This window comes from Ambystoma mexicanum, chromosome 9 (genome assembly GCF_040938575.1).
Source record: "Ambystoma mexicanum isolate Mex_15411 chromosome 9, UKY_AmexF1_1, whole genome shotgun sequence".
Lineage (NCBI taxonomy): Eukaryota > Metazoa > Chordata > Amphibia > Caudata > Ambystomatidae > Ambystoma > Ambystoma mexicanum.
The window spans coordinates 744,585,428-744,599,912 of NC_090931.1; the positions used below are offsets into that span (position 1 = coordinate 744,585,428).

At 44.6% G+C, this 14,485-nt stretch overlaps 1 protein-coding gene across 2 annotated transcripts in view; it reads left to right on the top strand.

The window, feature by feature from the left end:
* Positions 1–13,231, top strand: part of INPP1 (inositol polyphosphate-1-phosphatase) — a 306,706-nt gene extending 293,475 nt beyond the window's left edge. For both annotated transcript variants that reach the window (XM_069615667.1, XM_069615666.1), the window contains exon 6: positions 8,576–13,231. In XM_069615667.1, coding sequence (XP_069471768.1) covers positions 8,576–9,149 — 574 coding nt within the window. In that variant the 3' untranslated portion in view covers positions 9,150–13,231. The remainder of the gene's footprint in view (positions 1–8,575) is intronic.
* The last annotated feature ends 1,254 nt before the right edge of the window (positions 13,232–14,485 follow it).

Here is a 14,485-nt window from a genome sequence, read left to right on the forward strand (position 1 = left end):
TCCACTGCTCCTACCACTTGATCCTTTCCTTCTTGATCAACCAACCATCCCGAAAGTTCCGTCTCAGATATCATGTGTTCTTGACACTTCTGCTCCGTAAACTCTACAGTCGGCTTTTCCCAGTCAATCCTGGGATTATGTTGCACTAACCAGGGCATTCCTAAAATTAAACCAAACTGTGGTGCAGCTATTAAATCAAAAGCAATGTCTTCTCTGTGACCTGATGCAAATGTCATCTGTAACTTATGCGTTTGTTGATTGATAGGACCAGATACTAACGGAGAACCGTCCACTGATTGGACCCCTTCTACTCTTGGTTTATCTTGTACAGGTAGTCCTAACTGGTGGGCCAATGTAATGTCCACAAAATTACCTGTGGCCCCTGAATCCACCATAGCCAACACCACTTGCTTAGACATCGCCCAACATAATGTTACCAGAATATACAAATGAAATGTCTTGCTCCCAACTGTATTTGCCACTAATTTGGGGAACCTTGCTTCCTTTGTGCCTGTCACCTGAGTTCCCCCTAAGGTCGGCCAACTCTTTTCCCACTTCCTTCTTGCCTCGTTCCCCTCCAAGATTCCTTTGCGGAGTATTAGGGCAGGTACGAATAAAATGACCTGCCTGTCCACAGTACAAACCCAATTTATTAAGTTTCCGCTGTTCTTTCTCTGCCTCAGATAACGGACCTCTGATACTACCAATCTGCATTGGTTCCACATCGCTACTCCTTCCTCCTCTACTCCTGTCCAATCTCACAAACGGGACTGCTTCTGGTTTCTTCTTGTCTCCCCTTCTCTCATTCATTCTATGATCTGACCTAAGGGCTAGGTCTATCATCGCTGTACAAGTACTGGGTTGCGGTTCTACCTGCGCAATGGCATCTTTCATTACCTCCCGTAGCCCTTGATAAAACAGTACCGTCTGTTTTGCTTCTGGCCATTCAGTTTCAATCACTAATCTATTGAACTGTGTCACATATGTAACCAAATCTCGTAATCCCTGTCTTAACCCTAACAACTCCTTGTCTTGGGCCAATGAAACCTCCCGTCTATCAAACAGTCTACCAAATTCTCCTAGAAAATTATCCCAGTTATATAACAAGGGGTCATCTTTCTGTACTAAGGGCATCGCCCAGGCTGCTGCATCCCCTGTCAAATAGGATATTACAAAAGCGGTTCTGGCTTGGATGGTCTCAAACGCCGCAGGTTTGCACAAAAAATGGAGTCTACATTGGGTAAGAAAGGTCATGTATTTCCTAGGATCCCCAGAAAAACGTTCTAGTGAGGCCAATGGTACACTACTCGGTGGTTGGACAATGACTGTAGGATTGCCCCTAGTGGAAGTGCCCTCCGTAGTGGAGGTACTGGGCCCCTCCAAAGGGGTACCTTGCGCTACCAACCCTTGTACCTGAGCTTTCAAGGTGGTAGCTTCCTGCCTAGCATGTGCTAATTCCAACTGAATATCCTGTAAAACCTTTAGCACATCCGCTAAAGGTGGAGGTGTCGGGTCCATTTGGCTTAGGTGGTTGTGAGTATCCCAATTTGGGGGTGGCTTATTATGTCACAATCACACTAATTGGAAGGAAGAGAGATCGACACTCTCCCCCGAACCATGGAAGCCGAATGAACTCGACCCTCCCACCGTGGTTGGCACAGACGCCTGAGTTAGGAAACAGGTCACCACGTGGCAGCCAATGGGGGGAAGAGGGGTTAGGGAGAGGTTGTGGATAGGGAGGGGAAATTAGAAGCACTGGAAAGAGGGTAAGGAAACTCCTAAGGTGGATGGGACTGGGGAAACACCAGGAAAAAACCCTACTCTAACTTACATAGAATGAACAGAAATATCACCTGCACTATTAACATGTACCTGATTCCTGAATAGCACACCTTAATACGTGTACTGTATCCTGCTCTGAAATATCATTCTCATACAACACATAAGCAAGCAATATGACCACACATAAGGGAAAGCTTCCCAAAATGATTAGACAATACACATGGCCCTTCGGGCAGCGTTAGCGACATACAACATAAATGCATTTCCTTTAGTTCCTGGCACTAGTGAAATGTCGTTGTCCATATGCAGTACTTCCTGCATTAACCCACACAAGATTGGCAAAGTTCTTGAATTATACGAGTAACAAACACACTTTAGTTTTTCACACTGATTGAATTCAAAGAGATTAGGGCGTTACTTATCTCAGGTCTGGGGAGCCAGCGGGACTTCCCAGACAAATATTGAAACAGCGGTAAATCATTCCAAGCAGTTCAGAAATATATTGCCCCCACAAGTACTTATCTTGAGTCTGGGGAGCCCTGTGGGACTTCCCAGATGAAGAACAGCAAGCGTTGTCTCTGCCGGCTACTCAGCACCCCTCCTGCTCCCACCGCACCGTGAACGTGTGCGATCAAGCGTTTCTCCACTGCATCTCGTTTCGTCGCACGTAGACACCTTCCTCCTGTTGCCGAATGCGGCAGCCTGCCTCCTGCTCCAAATCAACAATAAGCCACACCTGCCCACCGCCGTTGCCTGCCTTTAATCTGCCTTGATTCTTGATGCAGTACAGCTGGCAAGGCATGCACGGGCCAGACTACAAAATAACACAAAGGATGCTGGGAACTGAAGTTTCCTTGTCCTTCCAGCACATAATGTCTCAATAGGCGTATTTTAGCACTCCACGCCTGTGCCAACCCTGATTCCTGACAATGGCACTGTGGTCCGTGGCAGTATTGCAGTTTGTTCAGGCGCCATGCACAGGGTCTGCCAATGATGCCAAAGAAATATGAAAAGCTGAGCGACACAGAGAAAAATATGCGGCTGCCCACAGGCCCTCCCTCCAAAAGATGTGGGGGACAAAATGGCATGCCATAAAAGTTGGGGGGGACAAAACCCCCGCCGCCCCCCTATAATTACGCCCATGGGTGGAGACTCCTCTATGGAATCACACCAATGGGCAACAAGTTCAAGTTATGGTTATAGTTTTGTTGTTACAGTCACAGAGGTCAAATACTTTCCAACGAAGACATAGCAGATCTGAAAGACAACTAGAGGCCCAGGGCCCACGAATGCAAAAAAAGGCTGGAGCATTAGCTGAAACAAGGCAAAATGCAGGCGACACTAAGGGAATAAAACAGGGCGAAACAACTACCAAGAACCATGGGGCAAAATGTAAACTGCACAGGCGTACATTCCCACTACAAAACTATCAAACACCCTGGGCAGGACCATCTGATCCTTGATGAGGACAGAGGAACACAAACGACAACTCTCCAATGGCAAAAACCCTGATAATAGCCATGTGGAATGTGCGTGGCTTAAATAGTTACATTAAGAGAGTGAGGGTGATGTCTTACCTGCGCAGAAAAGGCTGTCCAAATCGCACTACTGCAGGAAACCCACTTAACGCCTGACGGACAAAGGCACATCCTCACCAAATGGAGGGGAAAGGGAAATGGCTCAGCATTCTCCAATTATGCAAGAGGAGTGCTCATATGGTTTGTGCTGGGTGTTGCACATCGGATCTTGCACAGATACTCCGACCCGGAAGGCAGGATCATACTGTTACACGGATATATAGTCTAAAAGGAGGTTTGCATAATAAATAGCTATGCGCCCAGCCAAAATGCAGTCTCATTCTATCGCTCGCTCTACCCCATTTTGTCCCCGTATAGAAGCGCCCACTGGATATGGGGAGGAGACTTCAATTGTGTACTAGACTCCGCCCTGGACTGATCAGATCACCTGGAGAAACATCTCCCCCTCTCATCCAAAGCGTTGCAGATGCTAATCCGAGATCTAGAACTACAAGAAGTATGGAGATGGCTGAACAATGGTAAGCAAGAATTCTCGTTTTACTCTAGTGTGCATAAAATTTACACAAGGATCGATTTTGTCTTCACAGGGAGAGAACACTTGGGAAATATGATGGGAGCAGCATACAAGGGCAGGACCCTATCCGACCACTCCCCCATGGTCAAGTGGACACTTACAGATTACTCGCACCTTTCCCCACGTTGAAATTGTGCATAGAATTGCTAAGAGACACCAGCTTCAGGGAGACTCTACGGCTCCAAACAGAACAGTTATTTGAGCTTAATCTGGGCAGCGTGGCTAACACCAGCACAGTCTGGGAGGCATACAAAGTAGTTATGAGGGGTACAGCGATAGCCATCACAAGCAGGGTCCAAAAGAACCTGGAAAACCATATTGAATAGAAACCGAGATCACAGAACTATAAAGGAATGAGACCCCGGGAGAGGATAAAGAGGGCACCCTCATGTCACTAAGATTAAAATATATGTAATATTGGGAGAAACTAGGCGGCTTCAGCTTCGCAAGATAAACTGAGAAAATGCATGGCCAGGGGGACAAACCGGGCAGACTCCTGGCTTGTCTGATGAGGGGACTAGACAACCCAGATTTGATAGCAGTGATAGAAGATGAGGGTGGGCACACTAAGAGATTGCAAATAGAAATTAACCAAGAATTTCAAAACTTTTATATGAAATTGTATGAAGATAGCACACATTCCATGAAGAATTAAATACTATAAACCCTGGAAGACATAGGACTACCGAACTTAACATCAGAACAGCGAAAAATTCTAGATAGCCAGCTCACTCTAGAAGAAATACAGGAGGTCATAGCCTCTCTATCCACTGGAAAAACGCCTGGCAGCGACAGACTCCTGTCTGAATTTTATAAGGAGTACACTGATATACTAGCACCACAACTACTGCGGGTCCTGCAGGAGGCATACAACACCGGAGAACTCCCTGACACAATGTAACAGGCCTTAATAATACCTATACTAAAATTAGGCAAGGATAGCAAACTATGCGAGTCCTACAGGTCCATCACACTAATCAATCAAGACACGAAAATCCTTACAGCGATCCTTGCGGACCTACTGAAGAGAGTAATCGCTACATTAGTCCCCCCAGATCAGACGGGCTATGTTCCGGGCAGGGCTACCACAGCGACTCTCAGACGCCTCCAAGCAGTCATAGACCAGACACACACCAGATCAGAGGGCTGTGCAGTAGCAGCCCTAGATGCCATTAAGGCTTTTGATTCTGTCAGATGGGAATGGATGCTCACCACGCTAGAACATTATGGAATAGGACAGGGGTTCATGCGATGGATATGTATGCTCTACGCCAGACCATCAGCAAGAGTACGCACAGGTAGATATATCACAGATACATTCCGATCAGTAGGGGTACTAAACAAGGAAGCCTGCTGTCGCCCCTTCTATACATCCTAACGCTCGAACCTGTAGCAATTTATATGAGAGACTCATTCCGGGACACTGGTCTGCATATACATGGAACTACACACGTCCTATCCCTGTATGCAGATGACATACTTTTATATATGCAATACCCAGAAGATAACTTGGGAACATATTTAGAAGTGCTAGACGATTTTGCACGTCTCTCAGGAATCACCATTAGCAAGGCCAAATCCTGTCTGTTTCCCCCGGCGAGCTGGGCTGGGAAGACTGAAAATTAGCTCCCATGTCTAGAACTCAAGTGGAACTTCACATTTCGATATCTAGGCATAAAAATACAACATTCCATAGAGGACACACACAAGACCAACACATTGAGAGCAAAAAAGGGCATAGAAGCATCTATTAAGCTATGGGAGAAACTCCCCCTATCGGTGGCAGGACGGGTGTCACTGGTTAAGATGGTCGCCTTGCCCAGACTGCTATACCACTTCATCAACGTTCCATAGTATAACCCCAATACATTTTTCACGGACCTCAACACGATACTGAGCAGCTTAATATGTGGGAAGAGCCGAAGAAGAGTTGCCATGGAGACGCTCTGCAGAGATTACACTGAAGGGGGAATGCGACTACTGCATGAGTTATACTATCTAGAGGGCCAGCTGCAGCACGTTGCCTGCTGGCTAGCGGACACAGAAACAATAGAACACATCCTCCTGAGCAAAGCCGTATCACGGTTCCTCCTTAAAGAGGTTCTGTGGTTGGACAGAAACAGGATCCCACGGCCACCAGAGTTTCTACAATTGGGGAGGCGAATATGGAACAGAACGAAACAATTACTGCAAATTACAGAACCTTACTCTCCCAGATACCGTTGGCAGCGCTTAATGGAACCAATACAGACCACCTCAAACAAAGTAGAAACTGTTGGGAACTCAAAGGGATAATCACGACTGGAGACCTAGCCCCTGAAGGGGTCAAACTAGACTTTCGAGACCCATGGGATACACCATGGCCAATTCATAACCCACGCTAGACTTGTTAAGCAATTAGACACGAAGTGGCCATCTCCCACGGCATTGCAAACAGAAAACCCAACCCTGGGCCTGCTCTATGATGTCATGGAGGGAGGACAGGTATAGGATATACCAGCCTTTGCAGAAGGAACCCACAAAGACACAAACAAAGGCAGACAGACATGGGAAAAAATAATAGACAGAAACCTCACAGATAAAGAATGGGCAAAAGTGAAACTCTACCCAAATAAATACCCTGGAACGCCAGGCTAAAACAATTGCAGTTCTACGTGCTCCACGGTGCATACCTAACCCCAGAAAGGATATTGCACTTCCCAGACGCCAGTGCACAGAACTGCCCGAAGTGTGGAGAAGAAAAAGCAGATTTGGGGCACATGTTCTGGCACTGCCCAACAATCCGAGAATACTGGCGACAAATAGAGCAGCGCCTAAGGAGTGAGGGAATAACAGGACAAGCGTGGACCATCGAGGCCTTTCTTCTGGGACTCTACAGCTACCCAAACAAAAACAAGGCGATGGCAAAGATGATAAACTCAGCAAACGACGGATAGCAATGAAGTGGAAAACAGGAGATGGACCCAATATAGAGTTATGGTGGAAGGATCTTAAAAGGTGGACAATAGCAGAGACAGCAGTGTGGCATGAAGCCCTACGGACAGGAAGAAGGGAAGGCTCGGTAGACATCATGACTTGTAATGCAGTAATTCAGGAACTGTTCACTTCCCCAGATGACGGGCCTCCCTGAACCCATGGCACCAAATATGAGACTAGATGGGAATGATCAAATGACCCGAGAAGACGCAATAATTGCCAAAAGCATAACTTCTTCTGTGACGTTGACCTTGGACACCCAAGATCCAGATATCGAGACCCTGTGACCAATTTGTTTGTTCGCATGTTTTTTTTTTCTTCCTTACCTTTCTTGCTTTCTTTCTTCTCTCTCCTTCCTTCTCTCCTTTCTCCCGTAGATACTTGTTGGGGAAGGGAAGCACTGAGGAAGAGGCGCGGGTACAGGTATCTAAAATGTAACAACATTATTCATGATATAATGTAACTGCGTTGTACTGTGCTCTAGAAAATCAATAAAACATATATTTTTTTAAAAAATAGTTATAGGGGAGAGTAATGGGAGGTGGATGATGAATGCTAGAGATGAAGGATCTAGTCAGGTTGATACTGTAGAGGCTTGTGTGTGTTGGTTAGAGTATGAGGCTGCCTATCAATTTTGTGGTGTTGGGAGAAGGTTGCATTGTAGCCGAGAAATGGCCCACATGCAAGACATTTCCGGTACATCACTGCATCTGCTGCTGGCTCTAAAATCTGTGCCTGTCTAAGGAAGTCACAGTTGTTTTTGAGCAAGTTAGTTCTTTGGGAGCTGCCTCAGCCTGAACTGCATCTCTGAGGTCCGGGGTTTGTTTCATTTTGCTACATGGTAGTTTGGTGGAGTCGATAATCAGTGTCATGTTTCAGTGGGACCTCCTTGTGAATGGTATTTTGTTTTATATGTTTTCAGAAAGTAAATGTGGACATATATTCTTCAGGTAGGATATAGAATAAAATGGAGCTGGATGAAAGCAAGAAGTGGCCCTGGTTTATAAATAAAACTAGCTTAAGGTGATAATGACTGAACAATCTATATCACGTGGAAGGTTTTGAGTCTCCCATTTCCAAGAAGTGCTTCCCTTTGTTCATTAGTCCCAGTGACCATTAAAACGACCAACACAATCGGCAGTGATTACCTCCTAGTTGGCAGCTTTGAGGTAGAATGGCTTAAATGGCCAATAAAGGCGAAGCTAGGCCCTTATCACCGGGAGCAGGACTTGTGTCTTGGGAGGACAATGTTTAGAAGAATGCTCACAAGGGCCTAATGTTTCACTTTTCAGGAACCACCAGTGTACACGCTAAAAGCAGCTAGCTATTCTGTACTCAAAGAAGCGAAAGTGTTTGTAAATATCGGAAATGGTTCTTGTGAATGTGTGATACCAACATGTTACCAACAAAGGAAGAATCCATGGTCCGTAGTTAACAATTCTGTGTTTTAGGTACTCCTTCCTCCCCTATCTGAATGCACATACATCGTTTTGTGAACAGTTCTGAAAAACTGTATGGTTGTACACAGTGAAGACGTGTTAAGTCAACTCTTAGTGGCGTTCACCAAGGCGAGCTACATGTTGATGTGCTTTGCTTAGTCATATATTTGTTTTAAAGGCATTGCTAAACATTTTCCTCTAAGACCTGAAGCAAGAACACAAGAAAAAAATGTAAAATTATATATTGCATTGTGTTTCTTCCACAGATGGGAAGGACAATGCTACTGGGGGATCTCCTACTTGAACACTAACTTTCACTCAGTGCCACCACGCACCTGTTCTGGAACTCACGAGGCCAAATTGAACAGTACATGCCAGCAGCCAATAGGAAAAGACCATGGTGATGTCCCGTCTAAGTCACACCGGTTTTCAGCTGTCACAAGTACAGGTGAAGCAAAGAGCATCCGAACAGCACTCTCCGACATCTGCAGCGAGAATCTGTACTTTGCAGCGGGGGCCGGCTACAAGAGCCTATGCGTTGTGCAAGGACTTGCAGATGTGTATATCTTTTCAGAAGACACAACATTCAAGTGGGACTCCTGTGCCCCCCACGCTATCTTGATGTCACTCGGTGGTGGGATATTGAACTGGGCAGAGTGCTTGACAAAAATTAGTCAAGATCAATACTTGGGCGATCTTCCACATCTCTTGTACAATGTGGAAGTTGAAGGGGCCACCGGATCTGACAGATGGGCTAACAAAGGTGGACTTGTGGCTTTCAGATCTAAGAAGCATTTGGAAAACCTTCTGAACCTCCTTGTAAAAAAACTGCCTTTATAGAATCCACTGCCTTGGAAAGGTACATTGGCACAGCATAAGCATACAGTATTGCACTTTGCTATTTCCTCTTGTGCTGCGGAAAGCTGTTTTAGAATAGATAAATGATATGTTATGTAAGAATTCAGATTGATAGTGTTGCACATATGTTTTAGGCTAGGGTTATATTGCTGCTACTCAGGTGCTTATTGTGACTTCCGAGAATCCCTTCCTGACCTGCCGTTTAAGCTCAACTGATAGGCGATGCAGTACTGTTCAGTCTATTTTTGTATTTTTGCCTTGGCTGTGGGGAATGCACATGTGAAGCCACCCAATGTGCCTCACATCAGAGTTGCTGCCTTTATTTTACGTCAAATGCAAACATTGTTCTACACTACACGCCCCTACACCTGAAAGTTCTATTCTTTGAGGCAAATGTTTCTACTCAGCTGAGCATCTTGCTCCAAAATGAATGTAGAATTTCGGAAAGACCGTTATTACATCTGAGTCAAACAGAGTTATCTATAACAGACCTATAAAGATCTCACCTAACCCGTAGCAAGCTTATCTGTTGTGTACACACATGGTAACGGATCATACAATATGTTGCAGCAAAAGCTTTGTTGTCTGGCACCCTCGTGAACCAAGGCTGCTGGATAGAAGAATATTCGGCATAACTGAATGTCTGTATTCTAGATGGCTGAGGACCATGAAAAAGAAAACAAAGTCAGGCTATCAGAGGATCTTGGACTTCTGCTTTATTTATTGGCACACTACCTTCAAGAATGCTTTTCTTAATGACCATGACATGTCAGTTAAAAGAGTATTTCAGGTAATCGAGAGCTGGGAGCTAACAGGAAAGGGTGGGCAATTGGCTGCATCAGTGGAAGACAGTGGGAGCAGGGAGTGTGGACCTAGGTTTTAAGGATAAGCCATTCCTTGAAGACGGAGGTCTTGAGCTCTTTCCTGAACTAATGGGGCAAGTCTGATGTTGACGTAGAGGAGGTTCTAGAGTCTTGGAGTGTAGACAGATAAAGTCTATCTTCTAGTTCTTTCCTTCCTGCACTGTTGTAATTCAAGTCTGCACATTTCCTTACTTCTGGTAGATCGCAGGCATCCGGAGATGCTGAGTTTCTCAGTGAGGTAGCTTGGGGACTTCAGGATGACAGCCTTGTTGATGATGCACAGAATCTGAAGATGGTACTGGCTTACAGTGGGAGCCAGTGATGAGCGTCGGGTGATGTGGTCAAATTCGCATAGTTCTTTAATGAGTCTTGCTGCAACATGCAGGACACATTTCCGGAGGGCCAGGGTAGTCACCGAAAGGCCTTGCAAAAGGACATTGCCAACATCCAGGTGGGAGAGGACCAAGGCTTGGACAGCGGATCTGAAGTTGATTTCTGGGATGAAGGCCTTGCTTTTCCACAGGAGAGAAAGTTGGTACCAGGCCTTTTGTGTCTTACTATGTGCTGTTTGAACGTGAGGTGTCTGTCAATGTTGAACCCAAGGGACTTGGAATAGGGAGCCAGCTGAGGTGTGAATCGCTCGAGGTTCATATCAGAGAGCCAGGTCTATTGGTCAGCAGTAGGAATTCAGTCTTGAAGGGGTTGAGCTTCAGGTAAGCACTGGCCATCCAGGAATAGATCAATGTGAGGATAGCCTTGAGCCTGTGGATATCTTTGATGGAGGATATCTTGAGGTGCATCTATGTGTCACTGGCGTATTCATGAATGTGGATGTTGTGTAGAGAGAGGAGGGTCCCAAGCAGTGCCATGTAAAGATTAAAGATCACAGGGGGGCAGGATGGATCCTTGCAGGACTCCACAGGTGATGAGTAGAGATGGTGATCTGGAAGGATCCATTTGAATTAACTGTTGGCGGCTTGCAAGGTGAGATTTGAACCAGCTGAGGACAAACCCACTGATCACAATGCAGCGATGTAGATTTTGTGGCATGAGAAGTGCAGGAGCTACGGTGGGAATCAGCACAGAATTACAGGTGCAGAGGTGGGTAGCGAAGACGGAAAACAGCTAAGACTTCGACAGAGTCAATGCAACAACGAACAGTTGCGACACTAAGATGAAAAGTCAGGACGTAATTTACATATGCTCCTTACACTATGCCGCCATCTTGGATGGGATTATGTTCCCCTCCGGGTCCAACAGCAACCGTCAGAAGGACACACGTGAGTCTGTGACATTTACAAGCATCTGGTTGACCCAGTAACAGCTTTGTTCTTCTCACTGTCTTACACTTGGTGGAGTATTCATATTGTAGAAAAGGTTCCATCAATCCGGTTGTAGTGCTTTCTCTAAATGTTTTTTTTAAATATTTCAGCAACTTTGGGTGTCCACTAGTTTTGGGTGTGCACTAGTTTTGGGTGTCCACTAGTGTTTTCTCTTTATATTCAAATTCATGTGGGAAGCAGCTTATGCCCAGAGCACTTTTCTCTTTGTTATTCCTGCTCAATTTGCGTTAACGGATGTTCTTGTGTAATCTTTTTAGTCATATGTGATTTCATCAATTGATCATACAGAATCCATGCAACGCCAAACATACTTGTGTGAAACTATCAAATGCATGTTTTCTTGGACCAGTGCTGGGAAATATTTTGGGGGGGGATTTGTCAAAGCAGCCATCCTTGATTTAATATATTGTTTAGTAGCTTTCATGAGCTAAAATCATTATTGACTGCCTTTGAGTACTGTGTATGTATATTTACTTAGAGCCTGTGCCATTTTACTTTTTAACTTGTTTTTCTGTATTGCTTCTACTTTTTATCCTTTTATCCTAACTATGCATTTTGTTCAACCTCCCTTCATTATTTCAATTTTTATGTCCTAATGTTAGAATTATTAAGTTAAGTGTGTGCTCGTGGGTAAGGCAAGTACATTATCTGGGATGTTTCAAAGTATGGGCAGAAAGTGTGTACACAAATATGAATATGAGGAATTGTAGAGAAACGGACAACGTTCTGCAAGATGGATTGTAACGGGGAGAAGAACATCCAGATAAAGTGAGTTGTATTACCTTGATAGGAGGGAGCAAAAGTATAAATGCATTTGATCTCTTTCACAGGCATTGGTTGGTTTTCTGTTAAGTCTATTTAAAATGACAAAACAACACCAAAACAATCATATTAGCACAGAATTCTGCACAATTTGCGTTAACAGAAGTTCTTATGTGATCCTTTTAGTCAAAAGTGGGTTCATCAATTGATCATACAGAATCCATGCAACGCCAAACATACTTGTGTGAAACTATCAAATGCATGTTTTCTTGGACCAGTGCTGGGAAATATTGTTTAAATAATTTGTCAAAGCAGCCATTCTTGATTTAATATATTGTTTAGTAGCTTTCATGAGCTAAAAATATTATTGACTGCCTTTATTGAGTATGTTGTATGTATATTTACTTAGAACCTTTGCCATTTTACTTTTTAACTTGTTTTTCTGTATTCCTTTTACTTTTTATCCTTTTATCCTAACTATGCATTTTGTTCAACCTCCCTTCATTATTTCCTTTTTTATGTCCTAATGTTAGAATTATTAAGTTAAGTGCGTGCTCGTGGGTAAGGCAAGTACATTATCTGGGATGTTTCAAAGTATGGGGAGAAAGTGTATACACAAATATGAAAATGAGGAATTGTAGAGAAACTGACAATGTTCTGTAACATGGATTGTAACGGGGAGAAGAACATCCAGATAAAGTGAGTTGGATTACCTTGATAGGAGGGAGCAAAGGTATTAGATCGCTCACACAGGAATTCGTGTGTGTGCGTGTGTGTGTGCGTGCGTGCGTGCGTGTGTGTGTGTGTGTGTGTGTGTGTGTGTGTGTGTGTGTGTGTGTGTGTGTGTGTATAGCAGCCGCCTTCTGTTCGACATCCTTGCAACAGGCTTCTTCAGCGTTACCCTGACACCACCACTCCTGCGCGGGGGGTGGGTGGGTGTGTATTCCTCGACGCTCTTGAAAGTTTATGTGACCAATCCATTCAAATGTTTGTCTGCACTGTAATTCTGTCTAATCGCACCAATTGTTTTCTTTTGAAATTCATATCTGAGCACACATCAATAAACATGTTGCATTGTTTTAAAATCCTTCTAAAAGGTGTTGCATTTGCATACTACATATCTTTTGAAGGGGTGATGTGTCCAGATTACAGCAAATTATGACGTAGCACTGCCTTCTGTCACAAAGACATGAGAAACCCAACCAAGCAAGTAAGGTAACATTTTAGAAGGTGGGTCTTGATTTGGGAGGTCAAACAAAAGTGCCTTGATGTGGTATATGGTTCTTCTTAAGGGTTAGAAACAAGGATAACAAACTAGGAACCATAGGAATATGTCTCTGTAGCCACCTTCGACTGTGGGATTCTGTTTTGTTTTAGTTGGACTGGTGTCTTAATAGAAAAGTCCCTCCCCTGGCTGATGAATCCTGCCCTTGAGCAGTTTGTCGATTTCCTGTGACCCTTAGTGCTTCTTCCTTCTGGCAGTAGGGTCTCAGGTTTACACCTCTATATCGGCTACAGCGAAACAGAGATTGAAGAAAAAGCCCAAATAAGTTCCATGGGCAGTACTTCTGGCTCGGCGAAGAACAAACCAGCTACAGTCCTTGTCTACAATAGTTTCTCTGGATTGGATGGCATCTGGATTGTATGCTGAGCCTCTCCGTGTGGCCACATGTTGTGTAGTGTCTCTCAGGTAGAATATACACTCTTGTTGAAGCTCCAGGCTTCGTCACAAAAGGTCCACATTGTCTCCAGAGGTGACTGAGGCTAAATGCTTTGGTGGGCACTGCCGTGCTTTTCTGTTCCATAGGCCTGATATTATTACCCATGCCCTTATGACTTTCCTCCTCGCCAAGCTGACACTCACTTATACCCGTAAGACCAGTCTCTAGGTTTCATCTCTGACCCTCGAACTACCTGTCGGGCAGCCTCTTTGTAAATTGCCCACAAGCTTGTTCGTCCTCCCACCTCTTTTGGACAAATCACAGTCGGTTCTTGTCTTAATATCGTGCTTATTACCAACACTGTACCACCAGGAAACCTATGAGTACCGTTCGGTCTGGTCCGCTCTTCTCTTCCAACAAAGGACCTGTTCAGATGGCCCATCCTACTTTACCCTCAGGGCTGTTGTCTCTTGCTTTCCCTCTCCCTCTTTCCACCTCATTCACTCGCCTTGATTCTCTCTCCACCCTTATGCTTTTCTCCTCCTCTAACGTATTGTCTTTTTTTAACGTCCTCTATTCTGTCCTGGCTTTCTAGATCTTCTCCTTCTCTATTCTATTATATACTCTTCTATCTGCCTTATTAGTCTCCCTTTCCCACCACTGTACTCTCCCTCTTCCTTCTTGATCTT